At 55.4% G+C, this 25,065-nt stretch overlaps 13 protein-coding genes across 13 annotated transcripts; 6 read left to right on the top strand and 7 right to left on the bottom strand.

The window, feature by feature from the left end:
• Positions 1-410: 410 nt before the first annotated feature.
• Malapachy_1875 (sugar transporter stl1) lies at positions 411-2,207 on the top strand (the record flags this gene model as incomplete). The annotated part of the gene is made up of 1 exon (XM_018136371.1): positions 411-2,207. One exon carries the CDS (start codon positions 411-413, stop codon positions 2,205-2,207), a length of 1,797 nt encoding a protein of 598 aa, XP_017991538.1.
• A 167-nt stretch (positions 2,208-2,374) lies between these two features.
• Positions 2,375-3,098, top strand: Malapachy_1907 (hypothetical protein; the record flags this gene model as incomplete). The annotated part of the gene is made up of 6 exons (XM_018136403.1): positions 2,375-2,477; positions 2,511-2,541; positions 2,570-2,662; positions 2,692-2,737; positions 2,763-2,863; positions 2,894-3,098. 6 exons carry the CDS (start codon positions 2,375-2,377, stop codon positions 3,096-3,098), a joined length of 579 nt encoding a protein of 192 aa, XP_017991345.1.
• Positions 3,099-3,238: 140 nt separating this feature from the next.
• On the bottom strand, positions 3,239-4,801 carry Malapachy_1892 (regulatory protein cys-3; the record flags this gene model as incomplete). Its single annotated transcript, XM_018136388.1, has 1 exon — positions 3,239-4,801. The coding sequence occupies one exon, from the start codon at positions 4,799-4,801 to the stop codon at positions 3,239-3,241; it is 1,563 nt and encodes a 520-aa protein (XP_017991486.1).
• A 330-nt stretch (positions 4,802-5,131) lies between these two features.
• Malapachy_1870 (coatomer subunit gamma) lies at positions 5,132-7,897 on the top strand (the record flags this gene model as incomplete). Its single annotated transcript, XM_018136366.1, has 1 exon — positions 5,132-7,897. The coding sequence occupies one exon, from the start codon at positions 5,132-5,134 to the stop codon at positions 7,895-7,897; it is 2,766 nt and encodes a 921-aa protein (XP_017991537.1).
• Positions 7,898-8,141: 244 nt separating this feature from the next.
• Positions 8,142-8,530, bottom strand: Malapachy_1867 (40s ribosomal protein s28; the record flags this gene model as incomplete). The annotated part of the gene is made up of 3 exons (XM_018136363.1): positions 8,142-8,154; positions 8,196-8,353; positions 8,483-8,530. The coding sequence occupies 3 exons, from the start codon at positions 8,528-8,530 to the stop codon at positions 8,142-8,144; spliced, it is 219 nt and encodes a 72-aa protein (XP_017991512.1).
• A 200-nt stretch (positions 8,531-8,730) lies between these two features.
• Positions 8,731-10,142, top strand: Malapachy_1903 (hypothetical protein; the record flags this gene model as incomplete). The annotated part of the gene is made up of 2 exons (XM_018136399.1): positions 8,731-10,037; positions 10,070-10,142. The coding sequence occupies 2 exons, from the start codon at positions 8,731-8,733 to the stop codon at positions 10,140-10,142; spliced, it is 1,380 nt and encodes a 459-aa protein (XP_017991349.1).
• Positions 10,143-10,641: 499 nt separating this feature from the next.
• Positions 10,642-14,868, top strand: Malapachy_1873 (ino80-atpase with chromatin remodeling and helicase activity; the record flags this gene model as incomplete). Its single annotated transcript, XM_018136369.1, has 1 exon — positions 10,642-14,868. The coding sequence occupies one exon, from the start codon at positions 10,642-10,644 to the stop codon at positions 14,866-14,868; it is 4,227 nt and encodes a 1,408-aa protein (XP_017991534.1).
• Positions 14,869-14,924: 56 nt separating this feature from the next.
• Positions 14,925-15,470, bottom strand: Malapachy_1868 (hypothetical protein; the record flags this gene model as incomplete). The annotated part of the gene is given in 6 exon segments (XM_018136364.1): positions 14,925-14,975; positions 15,006-15,129; positions 15,162-15,207; positions 15,234-15,273; positions 15,304-15,367; positions 15,379-15,470. The coding sequence occupies 6 exon segments, from the start codon at positions 15,468-15,470 to the stop codon at positions 14,925-14,927; spliced, it is 417 nt and encodes a 138-aa protein (XP_017991517.1).
• Positions 15,471-16,282: 812 nt separating this feature from the next.
• On the bottom strand, positions 16,283-18,100 carry Malapachy_1862 (ctp synthase; the record flags this gene model as incomplete). The annotated part of the gene is made up of 1 exon (XM_018136358.1): positions 16,283-18,100. One exon carries the CDS (start codon positions 18,098-18,100, stop codon positions 16,283-16,285), a length of 1,818 nt encoding a protein of 605 aa, XP_017991515.1.
• A 162-nt stretch (positions 18,101-18,262) lies between these two features.
• Positions 18,263-19,366, bottom strand: Malapachy_1894 (hypothetical protein; the record flags this gene model as incomplete). The annotated part of the gene is made up of 1 exon (XM_018136390.1): positions 18,263-19,366. The coding sequence occupies one exon, from the start codon at positions 19,364-19,366 to the stop codon at positions 18,263-18,265; it is 1,104 nt and encodes a 367-aa protein (XP_017991219.1).
• A 179-nt stretch (positions 19,367-19,545) lies between these two features.
• Malapachy_1905 (e3 sumo-protein ligase nse2) lies at positions 19,546-20,457 on the top strand (the record flags this gene model as incomplete). The annotated part of the gene is made up of 6 exons (XM_018136401.1): positions 19,546-19,704; positions 19,734-19,850; positions 19,881-19,997; positions 20,032-20,083; positions 20,110-20,389; positions 20,424-20,457. 6 exons carry the CDS (start codon positions 19,546-19,548, stop codon positions 20,455-20,457), a joined length of 759 nt encoding a protein of 252 aa, XP_017991347.1.
• A 1-nt stretch (position 20,458) lies between these two features.
• Malapachy_1866 (glycerol-3-phosphate acyltransferase) lies at positions 20,459-22,966 on the bottom strand (the record flags this gene model as incomplete). The annotated part of the gene is made up of 1 exon (XM_018136362.1): positions 20,459-22,966. One exon carries the CDS (start codon positions 22,964-22,966, stop codon positions 20,459-20,461), a length of 2,508 nt encoding a protein of 835 aa, XP_017991511.1.
• Positions 22,967-23,973: 1,007 nt separating this feature from the next.
• Malapachy_1895 (hypothetical protein) lies at positions 23,974-25,021 on the bottom strand (the record flags this gene model as incomplete). Its single annotated transcript, XM_018136391.1, has 2 exons — positions 23,974-23,996; positions 24,034-25,021. 2 exons carry the CDS (start codon positions 25,019-25,021, stop codon positions 23,974-23,976), a joined length of 1,011 nt encoding a protein of 336 aa, XP_017991200.1.
• Positions 25,022-25,065: the final 44 nt, after the last annotated feature.

Below are 25,065 nucleotides of genomic sequence, written 5' to 3'. Positions count from 1 at the left end.
GCTCTTTGCATGGACATCGTTCTCCATGAATCAACATGCTTCTGTATATAGTCGGATCCACATTGGGAAGGCTGCATGATGTCTGTCAGGTGACCAGTCAATTCTCTCGTCGCGGCGTAGTTCGGGCGCCAACCAGCCGTTTCTTTTTGCAATCCCTGCATGAGTTTATCCATGGGTTTCAACGAAATGGTCCGTAAAATATCGTCATTGGCTCCTTGATCGGCGTGTCCACCTTTCGTAGGTTTGACATGACCCCACAATGCTGCGACAAATGGGAAGGGCTAATGCAGTGAGGACAGAATAAAAGGTGAAGGCGGAGCTAGTCATGTTCAAGAACGTGGCGTAGCGCGCAGTCCTTTTTGTTTACAATGGCAGCCTGGTCTGAAAAAAGAGTTGACGAAGTAGAGGACATGGCAACATTTGGGCAATCCTCCAGCGCAAAAGCTGATAATGCTACTGCCAAGGACCACACTGTCTATGCGAATGGGAAATCGCACGATACCTTTATTGGCCTTAGTGGTTCGCGCCTCAACATCATGATTGCCGTGACCGCTGGTGTCGGTTTTACATTGTTTGGTTATGACCAGGGTGTCATGGGAAGTCTGTTGACTCTTCCCTCGTTTCTTCAGCAGTTTCCTACAATGAATGGCGCTACCCACCCAACTCTACAGGGTGCTACTGTGGGTATCTATGAGATTGGTTGCTTTGCTGGTGCTGTATCCTGTCTGATTTGGGGCAATGCTTTTGGTCGTCGTGCTATGATTTGGATCGGCAGTATTTTCATGGCGGTTGGTACTATTATCCAATGCATTGGTGAACATGTGGCTATGCTATGGGTTGGCCGTATCATTACCGGCATTGGAAATGGTCAGCACACATCTACGATTCCTGTGTGGCAGTCGGAGTGTTCGCCGCCGCACCGTCGTGGTATGCTTATTATGATTGAAGGTTCCCTGATCGCGCTTGGCATTATGATTTCGTACTGGGTCGACTTTGCACTTTTCTGGGCCGACAGTGCGAAAGGCTTTTCGCCACTGCAGGAGGGTTATGTCAAGGCGACTAGTATCGACACAGTATCATGGCGTTTCCCTATTGCTTTCCAGTTGCTGCTGATTCTTCCCACCTTCCTTACTATTTGGATGCCAGAAAGTCCTCGGTGGCTTTTGCTTCGCGGTCGTGAGGAGGATGCCCGCAAGGTTCTTTCGGCTTTGCATGAGCGTCCTCGTCATGATCCGATTATCGACACGCTTGTGGACGAGATTAACGAGGGTCTTGCTCTTTCGAAGGATGTGCGCTTCCGTGATCTGCTGAAGCAAGGAAAGAGCCACAACTTCCATCGCACGGTTCTTGGTTTCGTGGTTCAAATGTTCCAGCAGATTACAGGCATCAACCTAATTACCTATTATGCTGGTACAATTTTCCAGAACAATATGGGCATGACGGATGTAACCGCACGTATCCTTGCTGCTTGCAACGGTACCGAGTATTTCTTGGCTTCTTTGGTGGCTATTTTCACCATTGAGAAGTTTGGTCGTCGAAAGCTGATGATTTTCGGTGCGCTGGGTCAAGCCTTTACTATGGCTGTTCTTACTGGTCTTTTGAGCCGCACAGCCTTGCAATGGGATCCCAAGCCCATTGATGAAGAAATGTGCAGTTTTTACCGACAGGGTCGTATCAATGAAAGCATCTGGTGTGAGCAAGTGCCAGGCAAAGCCCGCCGTGATGGCTATGCGGTGGGTGGCGTTGTAATGCTTTTCGTTTTCAACACGTTCTTTGCGATTGGTTGGCTGGGTATGACTTGGCTCTACCCGGCAGAGTGCACGCCGTTGAGTATTCGTGCGCAGGCGAACGGTATCTCGACGAGTGCGAACTGGCTATTTAACTTTTTGGTGGTGATGATTACACCTATTGCGTTCGCTAATATCAACAACTATACCTACCTCATTTTCTGTGTCATCAATCTTCTTATGGCTCCCGCGTCATGGTGGATTTTCCCAGAGACGGCGGGCCGAAGTCTCGAAGAGATGGACGAGATTTTCGCACGATCTAGTGTGTGGAACCCATACGATGTCGTGCGCATCGAGAAGACATTCCCGCGTCGTTACGACCAACATGGCCATTTGAAGCTGGAATACATCGAAGAGCACCAGCACTTCCATGGTGTTGATACGTCTTTAAAGCCAGCTCCATCGCCAGAAAATATCTAATCTAACCACAACGAGGACATTTACGAACAATGATAGGCTCACGCTTGCATGTAGCTAGAGTATGGACATTGAGTTGTCTGCGATTTTTCGGCGTTGCGAAGCCCAGCCACGGTCTTCTATTCTTCTCCACATCTTTCTTCCTTTTCACTGCCCCGACGCTTCGAAGCATGTCGAATCCCTGGCGGGAGACAAAGGGGTATTCCTTCCATTCGATCTGTCTTCATGTAAAAGACATCGAGGAAAGCTCCATGTTTTACCAGCATGTGTTTGGTATGTGTCATTTCGATAGTTGCTCATGGACAGGCATGAACCTCATTCGCGAAGCCAACGTGGGGTAGGTGCTTGCGGTGACTTACCTTCAGCCAAATTGAAAAAGTATGGCTCCAGTTCCCCGCCGATAAGAAAGACGATTTGTTTGGCAGTGCAAGCGCTGTGATGGAGCTGGTACAACAACGGTATGTGGGCTCATTTTCTCACACGATAGCGGCACAGAGCGCGACAAAAACTTCCACATCGAGACGGATAAGGGGGTACGTACAGCGACTCTTACGCCAGGGTTTTCATCATTTGTGCATTTCTGTCCCTGATATTCATGAAGCACGTCATCGATTCACACGTCTTGGTGTGCCCATGATGGATGTAGGCATCTCGCAAAAGTACGTGGCGTGCGTCTCTGACGACCTTAGCGACTTGATTATTGTACGCGATCCTGATAATTATCCTATTCAAATTCTGAGCCAGAACTTTGACCTGTACGCGGCTCTACAGGCGGCCTGCAGAGAAGTGGTTCTGGATTCCAACCAAGCGGCGATGACGACCATCGGCCAATCTCAAGATCCAGACCTCCTCGCCGAGGCGGGCTTGCCCGTACCTGCTCACTCCCCTCAATAATGCTGTTTTACGAAAACTGTTATGATATTCTAACCGTTCATTCGTCTACATATGCTGGCCATAGAAGACAAGGATCCTTTTTCGCTATACAACCACGATAGATGCTATACACAAAACAAACAAAAGGACAGCGCGCCTCCTTACAACGATTTTTTAGAGTCTGGCGCCGTCGTATCAGGAAAGGAAGCAGGGGCAGATTCCTCCGGCTGCGTTGTGGGAGGCGGCGGCGCTTGTGTGTTGGACGATGGCGCTGCCACTGGAGGCGGCATCGGCATACCTGGCAGCCCACCAAAGACCGTCGGCATACTTGCTCCGAACAAGGTGGACAAGCCATCGGGCCGCGAGGTAATTAGCCGACGAAGCCAGTCGTTTTCTGTCCGCAAACGCTCATTTTCTTGCTTGAGTTCATGGACTTGCGCTTCCAGTTCGCGTGCGGACATTTCCAACGCCGCCTCTCTCTGCTTTTTCTTAATGCGGAATCGGGCACTCGCCGCTGTATTACGTCGTCGTTTGTCTTCCTCGATCGCTAGCCGATTGGCTTCCGCATCGGCTTCTGGGTTGCCTGTATCGACCAATTTGACTCGGTCCGCCAGCGTGGAGCCAGCCGCTCGACCACGCGCCGGCGCTGCCTGCGACGAAGATGCTGACGTGCTAGTGCTGGCCAAGCCCGTAGGGCTGTTGGAGCCGTCTCCACTACCTCGGCTCGCTTGCGTAGAGGCCGAGGCCGTGGAGGCCGGGAAGCTGCGTTTGCGCTGCAGCGATGGTAGGGACGAGGCATTGCTGTCTGTACGAGGTGGGAGTGTAGGCAAGGGCAGTCCATCCGTTCCGCCTTGCGATGGAGGCGTGAATGTCGGTGCTGTGGGTGGCCATACTGAGGGATTCATAGCTGGCGCAGGTGTATTGGAAGATGACGACGACGACGACGATGCCACGGCTGACGGTGGCACACCGTTGGGCCACAAATTGGAGAGCATCGATGGGTTTTTAGATAGGAGATACTGTAGCGCCAATGTGGATGTCAGGTCCCACGCGCCGCCATTCTCAGCGCCCCGCGCTGAAGTCGAGGCTGGCGTCGCAGTGGAAGTGCCTACACTTGGAGGTGCAAAGGAGGAAGTCCATGGTATGTGAGGCTCTGTCGCATTGCCTGATGTAGCCGCGGTAGGTGCATGAGGTACGGCGTGGCTCGTAGCGCCAACCACAGGCGCTGTCGAGCCCGGCAAATGCTGGAACGAGGCGGGTGATAGCGAGATCGGTGTGGGCAACGGCGGCATGGTGGGGCCCGGCAGGTTCTGTGCTTGTGGCATGCCGCCCTGCGCCTCTACTGGGTCTCGATCCAGTGCACGCATTTTATCGCGCGCTGCGTTCGAGTGCGCTGACGAGGCTGCCATGGCACGATGTCGTTCTTCATCGTCGACGCGGTCATCGACCTTGTCCTTCTTTTCATCTTTTTCGTCGTCAGCAATAAGGGCATGGCCCATAGGCCCGTCGAACGAGAAGCTCGCTGTAGTCCACAGCGATAATTGGTTCGCAAAATGGTTTGCCGCCTCCTCGTTGGATTCAGCAGGGGCGGAGGGTAGCGTATTCAAGCCGTGCAAGAGGGAGTTCGTGCCCATGTTAGCCTCGGGCGCTGAACCAGCATTCGCGTCCTGAAACTCATTGAGGCCTAAGAGGAAGGCAATCGACTCATTCACCTCACCTGACATCGTTCTGGACGAGAGGACAGGCGGCGAGGCTGATCAATGCTAGCGATTGCACCTGTAAGCGTCGCTTGGCGGACGACTCTTCCCCTCCAGTCATGCGACTCCGGCCGAGTCATTAGGCTTAGCGCCACCGCGCGATAGAGGCGAGGGCCGCGCGTGGGTCGTGGCGCTGCCGCCAACATGTTGTGGAGGCGTAGTGGGTCCTGATGACGAGACTCTGATAGTACCTACTAGGTTAGAAACCACGAGTCGTGCCAGGCTGGCGCGCCGTCGTCGGTTGCTTGTGACGCTTTCTGCTCGGGACGCTTGGACGACGGACGTGCGCGCTCCGCCATGTCGTTCAAGAAGGATGAGGAAGCCGCCTTTCGGCACGATAAGACGGCCATCATCCAAGAGGCGCGTGTGTTCAATGAGTCGAACATCAGCCCTCGTCGATGCCGTATTTTGCTAACCAAGATCTTGTATTTGTTGTATACCGGCGAAAAGTTTTCGCAGCAAGAGGCCACCGACTTGTTCTTTGGTGCGACGAAGCTCTTTCAAAACAAAGATCCTGGTCTGCGTCAGATGGTCTACTTGGCTATCAAGGAATTGGCGCCGTATGCGCAGGATGTGATTATGGTCACTGCGTCTATCATGAAGGATATGCAGCCCAACACTGAGGTCGTGTACCGCCCCAATGCCATCCGAGCCTTGATGCGCGTGATCGATCCCAGCATGGTCCAGGGCCTGGAACGCTACCTAAAGTCGGCCATTGTGGACCGCAATCCCAGCGTGGCCTGTGCTGCGCTGGTGTCTTCGTACCACTTGTTTATGGGCGCTCGCGATGTTGTGAAACGCTGGAGCAACGAGGTCCAAGAAGCCATCAATATGCGTCCTTCAGTGTCGTCAGGCTCTAGCACCTTTGGCGGCCTGCGCCCTGGCCTTACGCTCCGCTTTGGCGGCGATAGCAGCTCGAATCAAGTGGAACCGGCGAGCGTGCCCAGCATGAGCTACTTGATGCAGTACCATGCGTTGGGTCTGCTCTACCTGTCACGCCAGAGTGACCGTATTGCCGTGACGAAAATGGTGCAGCAGCTTGGCAACCCGCGCCAGGGTGTTGTGCTCCGCAATCCGTTTGCCCTGTGTATGCTGGTTCGATACACAGCGAAGATTGCTGAAGAAGATCCCAATATGCGTGTGCCTCTTCTTGACCTTCTTGAAGGCTGGCTGCGCCACAAGAGCGATATGGTCAACTACGAAGCTGCGCGTGCGCTGTGCACGATGCATGGCATTGGTGTCGAGCATCAGACGAAGGCCATTTCGGTCCTGCAAATGTTCCTTTCCTCACCGCGGTCTGTGCTGAAATTTGCCGCGGTTCGTACGTTGGCCGAATTGGCGCAGACACGCCCTGCACTTGTGCAGACATGCAATGTCGATATGGAGAACCTCATTACGGACGCCAATCGCGGCGTGGCGACGTATGCGATTGCGACGCTGCTCAAGACAGGCAACGAGTCAAGTGTCGACCGTTTGATCAAGCAGATCAGTGGCTTTATGTCGGAAATCAGCGATGAGTTCAAGGTGATTGTCGTCGATGCCATTCGCAGTTTGTCGTTCAAATTCCCGTCGAAGCAGGCTGCTATGCTCAGTTTCCTGGCTGGTGTGCTGCGCGACGAGGGTGGTTACGACTTCAAGCGCTCTGTGGTTGAAGCCATCTTCTCTATGGCCCGCTACATTCGTGGGTGCAAGGAAGTGGCCCTGAGCCATCTGTGTGAATTCATCGAAGACTGTGAGTTTACCAAGCTCAATGTGCGTATTCTGCACCTGCTCGGTGCCGAAGGACCGAGTATGCCTGAGCCGCACAAATATATTCGGTTCATTTACAACCGTGTCGTTCTGGAGAATGCCATTGTGCGTGCAGCGGCTGTCAACTCGCTGGCCAAGTTTGGCGCGCAAAATGCCGAGCTTACGTCGCGTATTCGTGTGCTACTGCAGCGCTGCTTGGAGGATGTGGACGATGAAGTGCGTGATCGTGCTGCGTTGGCGCTGCGTATGCTTGAGCCCAATGTCCTTGCCCCGCTGCCTGTGGACGACACACCAGACTTGCAGGTGCTTGAGCAGAGTCTCAAGTCGTACGTCGATGCGATGGATGCGTCTCAGCCCTTTGACTTTGAGAGTGTCCCACGCACTACCGGCACCGACGAAGAAGCCGAGGCCCAGAACGAGGCACTGCTTGTCTCCACAGCCACCACCTCTGCCTCGGCAGACACCGGCGCGGCGGCTTCCAGCGAGGTGGATGGCGCGACGCCCTACGCAGACTACGCGGCGCAACTCGCGGCTGTGCCGGAGTTCGCTTCGTACGGTACGCTGCTGACCTCGTCGCCCTCCACACCTGTGCCGCTGACGGAGAGTGAAACGGAGTATATGGTGACAGCCGTAAAGCATGTATTTGCGGAGCACATTGTATTGCAATACAACGTGACCAACACGCTGGCCGAGATTGTGCTCGAAGAGGTAATGGTCGTGGTGGGTGGCCTTATTGAGGCAGGGCTCGAGGAAGAATTTATTGTGCCTGTCCCTACGTTGTCGGCGGCTATGCCAAGTGGCACGGTATACGTCTCGCTCCGCCGTGATGCGAGCCTGCCTTTCCCGCTGGCTACCCTTAGCAACACGCTGCGTTTCATCTCGAAGGAAGTCGATCCCGCGAGTGGCGAGCCGGAAGAAGAAGGCTACCAGGACGAGTACCAAACAGAGGAGCTCGACTTGGGTGTCGCCGATTATGTGCAGCCTACGGATATCGACTTTGCTGCGACGTGGGAGACCTTGCCTGCGTCTGCTAGCGAGACATTTGCCCTAACGGCGCTCGAGAGCTTGGATGCTTCGTGCTCGACCCTCATCGAGATTCTCGGTATGCGGGCTCTGGGCGGCACAGATACACCGGCGAACCCGAGTGTGCACACTATGATGCTGGCCGGCCATTTGGCCAGCCCCACGGGCCTCGACCTCGTCCTGGCGCGTGTGCGTATGATGTACGAGCCCTCGGAAGGCGTGACCATGGAGCTGTCTGTGCGTGCAGCGAACGACGAAGCGTGCCTCTTTGTTCTCTCGGCCATTGCCTAACATAGTTCCACATAGCCAGTCTATGCTTCTCTCTCTGACTCGCATGCACCTTCATGCCTATCTATGCACGGCCATGCCCCATTGGCATGGCGGCATGTCTGTCTCACACGCACACAGTAAGTAGGAAACCACACATCAGTGTTAGGAGTATATTTTTATGGCTGCGCCAGGACGTGGACAAGAGCACGGCTCTTCCATCCTTGTCCGGCGACTTGGGATCCGTCTACAACGGGATATGATACGCTTAGCGCAGGCGACTGTCGTATTAGCATTCTCATTACCTCTCCAATATACATACCGAGCCTCACGCTCCGACTCGAGCAGAGCAAGGATATCGTTCTCACGGACAGGGCCCTTGACGTTGCGGATGATGCTGCGCGAGGTGTCGTCCATGAACTCAACACGGACCTGGATCACACCACCACGCGAACCGGTGCGGCCAAGCACTTTGGTCACCTAGACAGGTTAGTTCTTCTCTTCTTTCATGCAGGCTGGATGGGCGCCCACGAAGCGCAACTCTCCCGCTCTTGTACGACAGGAGTTGAATCTTCATACAGGGCATACCCATACCAACAAGATACGTACGCGCGCGAGCTTAACAGGGACCTTCTGAGGGGCGGTAGCGGCGTCCATCTTGGTAGTTACGGTGAGAACAAACTGGGAGCGTGTGTCGTCGTCCCCTTTTTCGTGAACATGCCCGCAACACCTGCTAGGCCTTTCACGGAATTGCAGTTTTGCGAAGTGCACGTGACATTCGGACGTGGAGGTGCCACGTGTCATGGCTCCTCGACCCCGCGCGCTGGCACCATCCACCACGTACGTGCGCACGAACGATGGGCGTGGAGGGCGACGCGGGGTCGTCCCATGCACAGGCTGTGCGCTTCCTCACATCCCTGCGATCGCAGGATGGCGCAGCCTCTTCTGGTCCATTGGTCCTGACCGAGGAGCAGCGTTCGTTCTTGCAATCCAAAGGTCTGGATGATGAAGCCATCGAGCGTGCGCGGCAAGATGCCGAGCGTCCAGAGAATGCTGTCATGGCGCGTGCCTATGCCGAAGATCGCGCTCGTATTGAAGCATCCAATGATGCTGAGGCCTTTACCAAGGCATCACAGGCCTTTGATGAGCCATTGAGCGTGCCCTCCGACGTCCCTACGCCACCGGCAGCGTCTTATCCGCGCTCGCCATTGGCTCTGTACCAAACATCCAAGCCGCCTGGCCCACGCGACGCAAACGAGATCCTTTCCAAGCTGGCGGCGACTATGACGCGCCCACGCTATGATGTCCTTGTCACGTTTTTCCGTCTTCTTCATATGTTCCTGCTATTGGGTGGTGGCGCCTCAGCTGTGATGGTCGCCCTATACCGCCGCTACTTGATGCCTCGCTTGACAGCCATGGTCGACGCGCGTGTCAACTTGATGGCTTTGCAGCGTGATCTGTTTGGTAAAGTCCTTGACTCTATGCGGGCGTTGCAGTCTGTGCATCTGTACAAGCTTCTTCCGGTGGGCTATGAGCCTACGTGGATCGAAGTGGACGAGCCTACGGAGGAGAAGGTGGAGCACCCTGTTGATACGACCAAGGAAAAACAGGACGAGACTACTGCGTCTACTGAGACGCCCAAGGACGAGGAGCCAAAGACGAGCGAGGAAAGGCCCGCTGCCGATACCACTGTCGCCGATGCGGACGCCGATGCGGCCGCCGACGAACTGCCACCCCCTCGCCGTCGTCGTGTGTTGGCGCCCATTGATGTGACGCAGTCGTTGCGTTCGTCGTTGGACCGCCTATCCCAATCGCTCCAGGATGCCCGGTCTCTACGTACGCCTACGGCGTCTGTGACGGACGAGGACGACGAAGGCTTGCTGGATTTGACGCCCGTTGGGCCGGGTACGTTGGTACGTGACTCGACCGCGGGCAGTGCCGCGTATACACCGACCCAGAGCATGTCGTCGTTCCGCTCCTCCCTGGATTCTGTGCGCAACGATCTTCGTGCCAAGCTGCTGTCCGAGGAAGATGTTGTGAGCGTGATCGGGAATCGCTTTAGTGCATTTGCCCAGTCGTCTACCCGCGCCACTTCGGGTCCGGCTGTGGAGATGCTCCAGATCAAGGCGGAAATTCGCAGTTTGAAAGGTCTTATGCTCAGTCGGTACGTACAGACTTGATCTACTAACGTCTTAGCCGCAATTTCCCCTCGTATCTTCGTACGTCGCGCGTGACGCCCAGCTTTGGGACTACTGTACAACAATCATAGATGCCCTTATGTATATCCATGTGCGAGCGAGGATGCACGCTAACGCCGACCCCATCGGCCTGCAATTGAGCAGGTGGAGGCATAGCACCCGGTCGAACAAGGGACGAGCGCTGGCCGCGACAAGCGTGGCAGCAAGCGTGTCAGACGTGCCTTGCTGACTCATCCAACACCCAACGAAGTTTCCTATAAGGCCCTTCGACGTCATGCCGGGCACGCACCGTGCGAAAGCGCTGGAGGCTTCATGGTTGGGCGGATAGACGGCCTTGAAGCACTGCGCGGAGGAAAAATCTGAGCAGCGCCCCGGGCCGCCTACCAGCTGGCACACGGCCGCCGAGATTATCCCCTCCGCTGTGGGCATCCCCCTTTTTCGTGTTGACGACCACGTCTTGGTGTGTCCACGCGTGTGCGACGTCCTCCCCCCTAGCCAGCCACTGAACCTGAGTGGCTCATGGACTTGCATACAGTCGCGTCCACCAGCTCCCCCCCGCCACGCGGCCCAATGGCAGACGCGTCATCCCCCGCAGGCGACGAGTATGGCAGGACGGCGCCTCCCGCGCCGCTCACTCGATCGCCTGCCTCGCCGCAGGAGACGTGGGCCGAAGATGAATGGGTTCATTCGCGTCGACCTGCGATGTCCATTTCCAACATTCTGAACGATCACCCGTCGTCCAGCTCCGAAGAGCCACCTGCTGGCCCTTCCACGTCATGGGCCACGGAGCCGCGTATGTCGTCGCCGCCGCTGCCTGACGACCCGGATGCATTCCCTACCGCAGCACAGGGCTCGATCGCGTCGTCTTCACGCGCGCCTTCTTCGTCGCCTACAGCCACACGAACCTTGTCTCGTGTGCCTTCCTCTCGCTCCATGCAGGCCTCTACGCGTGCTATGGAAGAAGAGTCGGCGTGGGATAGTGACTTGTCTGCCGACGAGAATGTGCCATTGTATGCGGCCGAGCTGGCATCGTACTGCCAGGAACGGCAAGCGCATGAAACGCGGATGGCGTCAGCCTATACGACGCTGCTACAGGACCGCCAACGCTCTATGGTACAGCGTCTATGCGAACGTTATGAAAAGCGGTTCTTGGCGGCCCAGCGTCGGGCGCAAGCGAAGCGCTCTGTGCCGGCCACGGATGCCGATGCCAAGGCCATAGCGTCGACATACGACGATGACGACATTGATATGGAGCTACTGGATACGCTCTCCGACACAAAGCGCTCCCGTCGAGCTTCCAGCTCGGATTACCTGGACGAGCTGGTGGCGGATGTGAGCCTGCCTGACGACCATGGCTACGGCCAAGGCGAGCCCATTCCCGAACTGATTGATCCTGACACAGGTGCACTTCGTGGCCCTATACCCATCGGCGCTCGCCGTGCGGCCATGTTGTCAGAAGCTCACGATCGTGTATGGACCCTGATTGCGAAGCGTGATATCCCGAAAGTATACCGTACGGTGGTGGCTAGTGCCACGAATAAGGCCATGTACTGGCGCCGTCTCTCGATGGTCGTGCAGCGAGAGGCCCGTCGTGGCGCTGCCCGCAACAACAAGTCGACCAAGGATATCCAACTGCGGGCCCGCAAAGTCATGCGTGAGCTATTGCTGTACTGGAAGCGCAACGAACGTGAAGAGCGTGATCTGCGCAAGAAGGCCGAGAAGGAAGCGCTGGAGAAGGCCAAGAAGGAGGAAGAAATGCGCGAGGCCAAGCGACAGGCCCGTAAGCTGAATTTCTTGATCACACAGACCGAACTGTACAGTCACTTTGTGGGCAACAAGCTCAAGACGGCCGAAGCCGAGGAGTCGGACGAGACGGCAGGTGATGCCGCCACGAAAGCGGCCGCCACCACGTCGAGTGGGTCTGATTCTGTAGCGTCTGTGGATCCTGACGCGGCCCTGCAGGACATTGACTTTGATGATGAGGACGAGTCGAATTTGCGGGCGCATGCCGCTCGTAATGCGACGGAGGCCGTGCAAGCCGCCCGCGAAAAGGCGCAAGCGTTCGATGCGGCGGTCGCCCAGGAGCGCCGCAAACTGGCCGAGCAGCAAGGGGATGCCGGTGAGGCTCCGCAGCCGTTCTCGGCAGACGACATGGATTTCCTGAACCCAACGTCGATGGGTGCGACCGAAGTCACTCAGCCAAAAATGCTCACGTGCACTCTCAAGCCGTACCAACTCAAAGGGTTGTCGTGGCTTGCGAATCTGTACGAGCAGGGCATCAATGGCATTCTTGCCGACGAGATGGGTCTCGGCAAGACGGTGCAGAGTATTTCGCTGATGGCGTACCTGGCCGAAGTGCACGATATCTGGGGCCCCTTCTTGGTGATTGCGCCTGCCTCGACGCTGCACAATTGGCAGCAGGAGATTACCAAGTTTGTCCCCGCGCTCAAGGCACTGCCGTACTGGGGCAATGTCAAGGACCGTGCCGTGCTGCGCAAGTTTTGGAACCGCAAGCAGATCTCTTACGACCGCGATGCGCCTTTCCACGTGCTTGTCACGTCGTACCAGCTGGTCGTCAGTGACGAGAAGTACTTCCAGCGCGTCAAGTGGCAGTACATGGTGCTGGACGAGGCGCAGGCGATCAAGTCGAGCTCCTCAAATCGATGGAAGACGCTGCTAGGCTTCCATTGCCGCAACCGTCTGCTTCTTACGGGTACGCCTGTGCAGAATTCAATGCAGGAACTGTGGGCGCTCTTGCACTTTATCATGCCTAGCTTATTCGACTCGCACGACGAGTTCAGCGAGTGGTTCTCGAAGGACATTGAGAACCATGCCGAAAACAAGGGCACGCTCAACGAGCACCAGCTGCGTCGTCTGCACATGATCCTCAAGCCATTCATGCTGCGTCGTGTGAAGAAGAACGTACAGAACGAACTGGGCGAGAAGATTGAGATTGACGTGTTCTGCGAACTGTCCGCTCGTCAAAAGATGCTGTACCAGAACCTGCGCTCTCATGTCTCAGTCGCAGAGCTTGTGGACAAGGCCGCGACCAACGATGAGTCGGGCCTCAAGAGCTTGATGAACTTGGTTATGCAGTTCCGCAAAGTGTGCAATCACCCAGAACTGTTTGAGCGGGCGGATGTACGCGCGCCGTTGGCCATGGCGGAGTTTGCATCGTCGGCGGCGCCGCCACGCGACACAGATCTACTTTCGTGCTCGTATACCTCCAAGTCGCTGCTTGATCGCGAGATCCCACGGTTGCTCGTCCAAGATGCCATTACGCATGTCCCTACCGAATCGAATCGCGTGGGCTTTGATACGCAGTACTTGGACCATTTGTTCAACATTTGGCGTCGCCCCTATATCCACGAAGCTGTGCATACACCGTCCTCGCGGACGTTTGACTTTGTGCCGTTCTTCCATCTGCAACCGAGTGACGTCGAAGCGACATTCCATGGGCCCACGCTCACGCGGCTCGTGCGCGACGTGGACGAGGCACACACATGGGCACAGTGTGCGCCGTACATGCAGCCCGACTGGGCGGCCTCCGCTTTGCGTCGTCGTGGTTACGTGCACCAGCCGTTGCCATGGGCGCATGAGCGCCCGACGCCTACGCTTGTGCCCCTCGGCGACATTGTCTCGCATGTGCTTGAGGCACGTGGTGGTATGGATTTGCAAGCCGCCATCCCTGCTGCCGTGGCGCCTATGCCGCGTCTGCATGCCAACGACCGTACCTTTTACGACCGTACGCAGCGCGAACGGACCGACATCGGCTTGGAGCAGACGCTGTTTGGCCTCCCGTCCATGGCTGCCGAAGACCCTGCCCAAGTCTCTCGTATGCAGCAACGTCTGCCTGGCATTCCCCCGCAGGGCCTCGTGTCGCGATCGCCTGCGTGGCAGCTGTGGGCGACGCCCATGCAAGTGCCACGTATGGACAAACTTATTGTGGATTCGGCCAAGTTGGCGCGTCTGGATTCACTCTTGCGTGAGCTCAAGGCAGGCGGTCATCGTGTCCTCATTTACTTCCAAATGACGCGTATGATCGACTTGATGGAAGAGTACCTCATCTACCGTCAGTACAAGTACTTACGCTTGGACGGTGCTTCCAAAATCTCGGATCGTCGTGATATGGTTACGGACTGGCAGACGCGTCCGGAGCTGTTTATTTTCTTGCTTTCGACGCGTGCTGGTGGTCTCGGTATCAATTTGACGGCCGCCGATACGGTCATTTTCTACGATCACGACTGGAATCCATCGAACGATTCCCAGGCCATGGATCGCGCGCACCGTCTGGGCCAGACCAAGCAGGTTACTGTATACCGCTTGATTACCAAGGGCACGATCGATGAGCGTATCGTCAAAATGGCACGCAACAAAAAAGAGGTGCAGGATATCGTCGTGGGCAACAAGGCGTACTCTGAGTCTGGCATGGCCAAACCCCAAGAGATTGTCTCGCTCTTGTTGGACGACGACGAGTTGGCCGACTCCATGCTGCGTCGCAAGCAGGCCGACGAGGCACAGCAAGCGCAGGACAAGGCTGACAATGCACGTGCTATGCATGCACGTCGCAAGCAAAACAAGGCGGCGCAGCGCGAGTCCACCTCAGTAGTAGCGCCAGGCGTGAATTGGGCGTTGGACGACGACGAAGACGACTTTTTCGGGGCCAAGCCACCACCGCCTGATGAGCCGGAGGAAAGCACCAAGCAACCACGAAAACGCGTCAAGCGCGAGTCGGATGGCAAGCGGCGTGGCAAGGGTGCTGCAGCAGATGCCGCTACGACTACAGCGTCTGCGTAATGTACATGAGTTGTATCAACACATAGCGTTTTTACGACAATTCTATATACTACATTTCAAATCAGCTCTTGACGCTCCGGCGGCGGGCCACACGGTTGCAGCATATTCTGCGACATTAGTCTGTCGTAGGTACGTACTTCACACAGACGGAATTGTGTACGGGCACGCGTCTCTCCATCGGCAATCGCCATATATGAAAGGAGCGGACCTTGGGCAATCACAGCAGCATTGGTATCACGGTGCTGATGAACGGCCCATTCACTGAGGTGTGAGTCGCCATCCAAAGAACCTACTGTTTTGTAATATCAGGATGAATCGTGCCCGTATACTTGGCATGCACTGCCGTTAGAAGATATACCACATACAATGCTCCAGCTGCGGGTTGCCCCAGTACCGCAACTCCGACTACTGTCAGAACCTCACTGCATTACGTACCATGGCCTTTTCCTTGCAAATCGACGTGGTCGAGGAGCGAGACGTATCTACCAAAACCACGTGGCTATTGCTTACCAAAGCCCAGGGACCAACGCCCACCGCGCGGGGTACGTGTGGCCAAAGCGCTGGCGGTACCATTCGTGGCCACGCCATGCGCGAGGGGCCATGACCGCTATTTCTACAAGGACAAAGAGAATGGGTGGGTACATGTACCATGCCTCCTGTATATGGGGTACCCATTGGACACATGCAAAGGCCCATCCTGCCCATTCGAGCCCTGGTTTCGTTAGTTGGTTGGTGTACCTACATTCACACACATAGTGCGGATAGCTGATCCACGCAAAGGCCCCACCTTGGGGTATGCGATAGAGTGATGACGAAGTGCGGATCACCGTCTCATCAGGCGCGGGTGATGTCCTACGAAGCCGTCGAAGTAGCGCATCATGCCAAATGTTGCCTACCGAGCCGCAGGCCCACACGCCCACACCCACGATGGGTGCCATGCGGCCTTTTGGTACAGACCCGCCGCGTGTAAGCCATACACCCTGCATGAATCCGTTCATCAAGTTAAATAGAATCGCGCTTACCACGACTGATCCATGCAGAGGAGTCCGTGGAGGATTCAGCCATGGCTGGATGATGGCGCGATTGATATAATGCACAACAAACAAACCCAACATGCATGTGCTTGCCGCGGTATGTACAGGCCCTCGAGCGGCACATACCACTGCGGTAAGGGGCGCCACTAGCTCCATGATCATCCAGCCCACATTGCCTGCTGTAAGCTACACTGTAACGCACCATTTACATTCCACGATGTGGGGATCCCAAACTTACCAAAAGGTGCATTGACCATGCACAGCACCGGAGGGAGAAGCACAGCCGATGCTTGCATCGACCGTACAGCCCATGCATACGCACTGACCCCTAGGATCATGCTGGATCGTCTCGAACCAACGTAACGTCACGTGCTATATATCTATGCAGCCGCCGTGGCGGATGTCTCAGTGCTCTCCTGGGCCTCGCGCGCAGACTCCAAGACCATTACCGATTCAGGGTGAGGGGGCTTGAATTCTTTCAACTGGCGTTCCAGCTGCTCGTCTAGCACCCCGGCCGCCGCTGCGACAAGACCCAGGAAGGGCGGCGAAGGGTTCAGCGGACGCGATGCCAACTCCGGATGCGCCTGCATACCCACAAAGAACGGATGGTCCTTCATCTCGGCAATCTGCATTCGGTTGCCCTTTTCGTTCTTACCGATGAAGTGGAAGGAAAATTCCTTCGTAGAGCCTGCTTCGATTTCACCCGCCACTTCAGGGTTGACTTCGTAACGTTGGCGGTGACGCTCCCACACCGTTGCATTCCCACCGTAGAGCTTACGGATCTTACTCCATGATGCACTATCATCCGAGAAGATCGTAGGGCGAAGACCCAGACGCATCGTACCACCGAGGTGCGTACGGCTGATTTCAGGCATGTACACAATTACAGGGTCTGTCGTGGTCTCATCCAACTCAGCACTTGCCGCCTTCGTGCGGCCACACACGTGGCGAGCAAACTCGACCACGGCCAACTGGAAGCCCAGACAGATACCCAGGAACGGCACCTTCTTCTCACGCGCCCAGCGGATGGCATGCACCATACCCTCTGTACCACGCGTACCAAATCCACCAGGGACAATGATACCTTGCGCAGAGCACAAGAGCTGCCAGGCTTGGTGGTACTTAACAGGGTGTTCAGTCTCTGTCCGAGGCTCCAAGTCGCCTGACTCGACCCAATGCAAAATCAATTTGCGACGGCAACGCATTGACGCGTGCTCCAACGCTTTGACCACGGACATGTACGAGTCTTGCAGTGACGTGTACTTGCCCACCAACACGATTTCCACCGTCTCAAATGCACGCTCATGGCCCACAGTGAGCTCCTTCCAGCGCGAGCGCAGCTCAGCACCTTGCGCCACGCGGTCCGGCGGCACATCCCTCTTCAGATCCAGTTGCAGACGGCGCTCAAAGAAGCGGATCATACCCTGTGACTCGAGGAGTAGAGGGACATGGTACGTAGAGTTCACGTCATGCACACCCAGTACTTGGTCAGGGCCGACGTGGCAGAAGAGCGACAGCTTGTGAATCACACCACGTTCCAAGGGCGCAGCGCAACGTGCCGCAATCATGTCTGGCACAAGACCCAGGCCACGCAAATCACGGATCGCTGCCTGTGTCGGCTTGGTCTTCTGCTCACCACCAATTACAGGAATCAGCGAGACGTGAATCAACGCAAAGTTCTCGTGGCCCACGCGGAACTGGAATTGACGCAGCGCCTCGACAAATGGCGCAGACTCAATATCACCGACTGTACCACCGAGCTCGACGATACACACATCCGGCTTCTCACCGCTCTCGTCGACCGGAAGTGCTGCCACACGCTCAATCCAGTCCTGGATCGCATCCGTCAGATGCGGCACAATCTGGACGGTCTTGCCAAGGTAATCACCACGTCGTTCTTTCTCAATCACTTCACGGTAAATCTTGCCCGTCGTGATGTTGTTGTCACGAGTAAGCGTCACATTGAGATAGCGCTCGTAGTTACCGAGATCCAAATCCACTTCACCACCATCGTTGAGGACGAAGACCTCACCATGCTCCGTCGGCGCCATCGTACCAGCATCAATGTTCATGTAAGGGTCGATCTTGATCGCTGTCACACGCAGGCCTAGCGTACGAAGAAGCAGGCCTGTCGACGAGGCAATCACACCCTTACCGATGCCGGAGATGACACCACCACTCACGACGATGTACTTCATGGTCCAGACGGTGAACTAAGACGGCACGCGCGTCGACAAAAAAAAGTTGAGAGGCACGTCACGTGCCATTCACCGCGCGACGCGGCGCGCCTACAATCTCTCTACAAGCGATGACCAGGCCCAGGCATGGGTACTCGGGCCTCCATCTGTAAAACAACGACATTACTGGCGCTTGCGCACTGTAGCAGAGGCATGCAAGGGTGTGGCTGTGTCCTCGCGCGCGGCTAGGTAGATATCCATCACGGCACCAGGGCCGACAACCAGAGCCATCAGCGTGCTCTTGATCGTGCCCAAGATCCACTTCACAGGCGAGGCGCTATGCAGCGGCTTACCAGTCTCGTTCTTCAGCTGGATGTCGGCAATCATATCGACAAGGACAAAGTAGATAAGAGTCAGGAACATACCCAGCGAGTCCCACAGAATCAGCTTCTCACCGTCGTTTAGCGCAATGGGCTCACCACGCCTGTACATGCGTAAGAACGGCACCAGCTTGTACAGGGAGTACCAGTAGATGACCATCGACATAAGCATATTGTCCTCGTAAAGCACAGAGACCTTGCTTGACGTGACCGAGCGCTGTGGGCCGACCATAAACAGGTAGAGAGACAGACCCAAGAAGACCAGCGGGAATACTTGGAATACGACATTGATCGGCATCCATGCCCAGTGGTTCACAGGGATCACGAACGAAAGAATCGCCGGTGCACCTGCCACCATATTCACGAGCTTGATCACACCCGGCGCCTTCTCACCAAACGCACGATCAGGGTACACTTTGCTCAAGTTCATCGCACGAACAAAGATGAAAAGGGGCAAGTACACAAGCGGGACAGCCGCACCAACACAAATCAGCTGTCCCAACAAGTACACCAACGTGATAGCCACACCGCGCAACAGGACGTTGGTGTCTGGCTTTATCGACTGCACCATGGTGAACATCATGATGGGCATCGACATCGACATAATGAACATGAAGCCACCACGGCCCACGTTCTGCGAGCCCATCAGCTTAAACACGTAGATAAGCAGCAGGAAAAAATGCTCCGCCTTCTCTGTCCATGCAGCCTGGCCGGGAATCCAGCGACTTTGCGGATCGAGGCCGAGGACGGTGCGAGCGTCGGTCAGCGAGAGGCTGCTAAAGTACTCAAAGTTTGGCTTCGGTTTTTCATGAATGGCCTTGTAAGAAATAAACACACCTGTGGCCATCGAAAGGACCGCCAGCAGGGCAAGCAGTGTCTTCTGGATGCACGGCGTACACTTCGACATGGTGGTGACACTGAGCAAACAGTGTCGGGTCGGTCGTGCCTCTTTCAACGCCCACCTCCACGTGGGGCTGTCCTGTTTTGGCCAATACGGTGGGCGCCTGAGCCACGCGTCGATGTTCTTCATGTGGAGGTAATTACTGGGTCGTTGGGTTGTTGGACGACGCGTGCTCTTGTGGTAGGATGAGTGGCACGGACGAGCGAACGATTGAGGCAGGGCTTGCGCCGCGTCTCCGGCAGATGATAGTGCAGCACAAGAATGTGATGACACAGATTCAGGCGCATCTTAATTTGTTGCCTGACATGGCTGCTGATTTGGAAGAGTACGAAGGCGAACGACACGTACGTATCGCGCTGCCCTCACATCTCAGCGCGTCGCTAAGCTGGACCAGAGTGCACGAGCATTGCTCGATTTGATGCATGAATCAGAGTGTAGAGAGCGCACTTTGGACATGCTTCAGTCCTCGATTGCGCAGGGGACTGCGTCGGTACGTTCCTTGCTGACTTACCGCGTCTAGACCGACTTGGTGGATGTATACAAACAGCATGTGGGCGACCAACTGGATACATACGAGGCACGTACCTCGCGTCAAAAATATGCGCGTAATGCGCACTACATCGACTTTCGATCGCGTGTATGGGTGCGTATACATTCTACTGACCTCGCAGGAAGTGAATGGCGATGGTGCGATGCCGCCCTTGGTGGATTTGATCCCGGCAGGTATGTCACAGTCCACCTAACTCCAGAACCCGGCGATGAACAAGACACAGCGCAAGACGAGGACGATGATATTGTGGTGGGTGGCACCGTGCTGCAATATCGGTGTCCCCTCACGGCCTCGCTATTGCAGGACCCGGTCATCAACACCAAATGCCAACATGCCTACTCACGCGATGCCATTCATACCTATATACGTGACCAAGGGCATACAGGCTTGCAAGTTGCGTGCCCAGCGGCGGGATGTCGTCAATGGGTCTCCATGACATCGTTACGCGATGCCCCTGATCTGCAGCGGCGTGTCGACCGGTACGAACGTCAATTGGCTCGTCGGGAAGAGCAGCGGCGTGGTACTCAGTATATTACTACGGTTCTAGACTAAAGCTTCAACTTACGGGCCTGCTCCAGCGGGGCCCATTCCACCAACTTGGCACCACCGGCATAGATGTGCGCGCTCACACGCCAGTCGCTCTGACTACGGCGGTCCTTTCCTTCGCGACGGAAGTCGCCCAGCTGACTGATAAACTGCGCCAAACGGCCATACTCTTCTTCTGGGAGGTCGGAGACATGCTGCACACCCAATGGGTTCGCCGAGGGGATCCATTCAGGGTTGAGCGTGACCAGCGTCACAGGCTTTCGTTCGCCCTTCTTACGCTTGATCAAAATGTTGCGCTGCTCAAAGTACGAGAACGCATTGGCCAGCGATGCACCATTCACAGCTTCGTCATGACTCAGCATACCTTGCTGGAAGAGAGTGTGCCCAATCTTCTGTGCACAGGGAATCAAATCCTTGTTCTGGTACCACGGCACTTTCTTGGTGTCCATTCCCACAGGGCGCTCAGGCGCCAGCGCCAGCAGCGATACAGCAGCGAGCCAGTAGCACTCAATGTATGGCCACACTAGGAAGAGGAACAAGTCAAAGTGGCGCCGACCAGAAAAGCGCTCCGCCTCGGCGAGGTGCAAAAGGGCACGGCCTTCCACCCAATCTTCGACCGTCGCACTTTGTCCTTCGGTTGGGAGGAAGGCCAGGACGTCCTCCTCGACCAACGTCCTGACTACATTCTTGATATTCTGCTCCAATGGCAGCGAGCCATACACAAACTCGTCACGTAGGACATTCGAGATAAATGCACACTCTTCGTACAGCTCCTTGTAACTCATAACCTGATCCGATTCAGGTCCGCCATGCTTCACATGCGTATAGAGAGCGACACACACAAGCGATTCGTGCACAAAGATGTGCATGATCTGGTTGCGGTAGAACGAAAGCTCAAACTTCTTCACAGGCTCAAAGGTGGGCTCCAGTAAATTCTTGTGCTCCACAATCAATCCCTTCATATCCTTCAGTGCTCGGTCAACCACGTCGCCAATGTGGTCAAGACCAAAGTTGGCCACTTCCATGCCCTTGTTCAGAATACGTTCACGCAACCGTGTCACACCATCAATCAAAGCTGCACGGCCAATACCACGGCCACGCAGCGTCAGCATCACTGTACCGACCAGCGCCGAGGGCATAATCACAGACACCGAGTTGATATCGGACAAAATGCGGTAGCCCAACGCCTTCAGCAGCTGGTTGTCGGTTTGCTCTGTCTGCACAGACAGCTTACGCGCAGAAGCCTCCTCATCAAGCCACTGGCGCATACTCCATGGCTGCTTGAACCTCACGTCGATACGGCCCATCTTGAGCTGTAGCAATGATGACGAGCTGCGTACAATATTGTACAACGATTCTGGCTCTTTTGGCTTGCCAAGCAACTCACTGACGTACGTCTCTGCCTCAATCACCGAGTCGTACTGGAGGCTCACAGGGCACAACAGAATATCATCTGTCCTATTCTCACGCAGCGCCGTCATCATATACTTCAAAATGCCGTAGCGGGGAGGCAGCAGTTTGCCTGTGCGTGAGCGTGTGCCCTCAATAAACACTTCCATATTCATACCACGCTCTAGCAGCGTCATAATGTACTCTTTGATCACCGATGGGTATAACGAATCACCTTGGAATGTGCGACGGACAAACAAGGCACCGCCCTGACGCAAGATGCCACCCAACACAGGCAAGTCCAAGTTGTTCCCAGCAATAATGTGCGGCAACGCCATGCCTATACGGTACATAATGAACGACATCACCAAGTAATCGATGTGAGATTTGTGGCATGGCAAAAATACAATGCTCTGTCGCTTCTCCTGCGCATCTGCGGCAATACGACGTAGCTCCAGTACCTGCTCCATCTTCACATGCGTGCCGAGGTTGTACATGGAGACTAGGATCTCATTCACCGAGAAACCAAAGCCTTGCACAAAGGAGCCGGAGTTCAGACGTGCTGCACTCTTTTCCATGATTATTGCAGCACCATGGTTCAACTCATCAATGAGTTTGGTGTGGACATAGGTGTAGAACCGCTGCAAATCGTCACCACGATAGTGCTTGTTCTTCGGGATGATATCACGTAGCGGTTTGGGTAGATCCAGCTTAATACCCGCTAGACTTGGGTCCCATGGCGACTCTGGCTCCTTCATCATCACTTGCACAATCGTCGGGGAGATTTTCCCTTGGTGGATATGGCTCATAATATGCGAGGCTCGCCGTGTCGCCAACTCTTGAATGGTACGCTGCACCGCCGCGCTATTCAGGACCAAATCAAACGACTCAGAGGCAAAGTCTGGATATAAGATCGGCGTTCCAATGTAGTTTTTCATGCCACGCCATCCCTCGCCGCGCGCCCACGCAACAAGGCGTCGAAAGGATTCCAGTCGATGGTACGCCGACCATTTTTGCTCTTCCAATACATCCCAGTCCTCACTGCCTTCTTTGGCATTGTAGAGCTTGCTGAAATCACTCCTAGTGAGGGCAAGGGGTTCACCACTGCTACCTAGGGTCATTTCGGGCATTGAGGCATGAAGGTGAGAGGTCCTGGCTGGCGTGGCGCGCCAATTCGCCGCTTCCTCGTGCACGGGCGCCCCATCTTTTGGAAAATGCACGGCTCAGTTATGTGGAGGGCCGGCTAAGGGCCTTGGCACCGGCGCTGTTGACGCCGAGCGTCCATGAAACGTAGATGCAGATGCCTATAGACGAAGGGAAGGAACTTATGTACGTGTAGATCGATTCGAGCGCGAAGAAGGGGTGTCTGGCAGTCCAACGTGTGATACACTTCGTGTCCCCCCACCATGCCGGCTAGGCTCTTTGGGGGAACGGAACGAGAGTGCGTCGGAGCCTTTGCTGGGCACAGAGGTGCCGCTCATGATCCGCCTATGTGACCTGGATGGAGCTGATTCTTTCTGTGTCGCGATAGAAGTAGCAGTTTTCGAAGGTATGGGCGCTGCGCCACGTGTAATCATTCCCGAATTGGCCAGTAGTGCCGCTGCCTCTGGACCAAAGTATGGCCGTATTTGGGCATACGACGTGTCACACAGGCGTGAGCATGGTTTTGTATCGAGTGCATACTGCTTTTCTTCTTCGTTCCCTTGGTAATCTGAGCGGAGCATCGCAGGCGGCGTGCACAACAACGAAAGGTAGGCATGCTTCGCTGTGCCTGCATCTTGGAACATAATATAGGCCGTTGTATCATTGTGCCACTTGATACGGTAGGCCATATAGTCCCCTTCACTCCAAGGAGCCAGTATCGCATGCAAATCTTGTGTCGTTAACACAGGCGAAAAGCCACATAGCTCAAGCACATGCGTGGCCAGAGGAGAAACGAGGGGCAGTGGCAAAGAGACAGAGGCCATAATGCACTACGGCCGTGATGGTATCACCAGGGAACACGGAGTCGCTTAGGTGGTCTAGTCGTGAACTAGGTCCAGGTTCACACAGGAAAGCGTGGTCTGTCGTCTATGCTTTCAATCCCTAGATTGAGCGTGACGAGACAACTACGTACACTATGTGGAGGTTACATATCCTCGGCAGACCAAGCTGTACGACAGTGAATGAGCCATAGAAAAGTACGTACCATGATGTTCGGTCCTGATGCGTTGCGCATTGTTGATAGACATGAGCATCTTACGCTCAAAACCATTGCTTCGGTCTACACCATCCCATCGATACCCTGGTTTAATACCGAATCGATTGGGTGGTGGCGCAGGTCCTTCGTATTGTGGTCGAACTACTCGTCGGCCTGCACGTCGCGTAAGGAACGCGCGTGCAGGGTCGTCCCAGTGAACCCGCTCACGCAGCTCCGAGTTTAAATGCTTGTCGTCCGCATATCTAATATTAGCCCAATAGTGCGACACGTACTTTGTTAGTTGCTCATGCCTAGCCGAGTCCAACATAGCTCGTTGCTCTGCCTCTTCGCGGCGCTGAACAAGACCACGGTTCCATTGCTTTTGCTCCTCTTTCTTTCGTAGTCGCTCTTGCTCTTCTTGTTTGAGTCTCTCCTCTTCCTCTTCAATATTCACACGTCGACCTTGAGCGTCACGGTACACCGTCTGCTGCGCTTCCGGTAACTGTTCGTCTTGTTGCATAGCTTCTTCTTTCGCTGCAGCACGCTCAGCGGCTTCCCGTGCTTCTCTTTGTGCTCGAAGTTGCTCACGCGACATCAGACCAGCTTTCGGCCGCGTTTCCATCTCGGGCGTCGCCGCCTGCGACGTCGCTTCCGGAACGGGGGTATCGGGGGCAGAAGGCGCCTCTGATGTTGGCTTTCGAATGGCAGTCCAACCTGATTTTTGACTTTGCTTCGACGACGGCGCAGTGTCCTGCACAATGGGACCGACATGTACAGCCTCCGTCTCTGCCTCTGCATCGTCATGCTCATCCGTCTCACCAAACCAGAGCGATCCTTCGTCGCGAATCAAGACAGCTCGGGGATCTGTTCCTTCTGCATCGGCTCTCCGTTTCTTTTTCTTCTTCTTTCCATCCCCGTACTTTTCCAGTACTGCCTCTGACTTGGGCCCCGAGTAATAGTGCTCAGCCAAATACCGCTGCAGCTTCTCGTCAGGCATCGGGCTAGGACAGGACTGGAGGAGCAACGCGCCGCGTACTTATG

The sequence above is a fragment of the Malassezia pachydermatis genome, assembly GCF_001278385.1.
Source record: "Malassezia pachydermatis strain CBS 1879 chromosome Unknown scaffold5, whole genome shotgun sequence".
NCBI classification, from domain to species: Eukaryota; Fungi; Basidiomycota; class Malasseziomycetes; order Malasseziales; family Malasseziaceae; genus Malassezia; species Malassezia pachydermatis.
The sequence above is the reverse complement of the archived record's forward strand: the minus strand, read 5'-3'. Positions and strand labels throughout refer to the sequence as shown.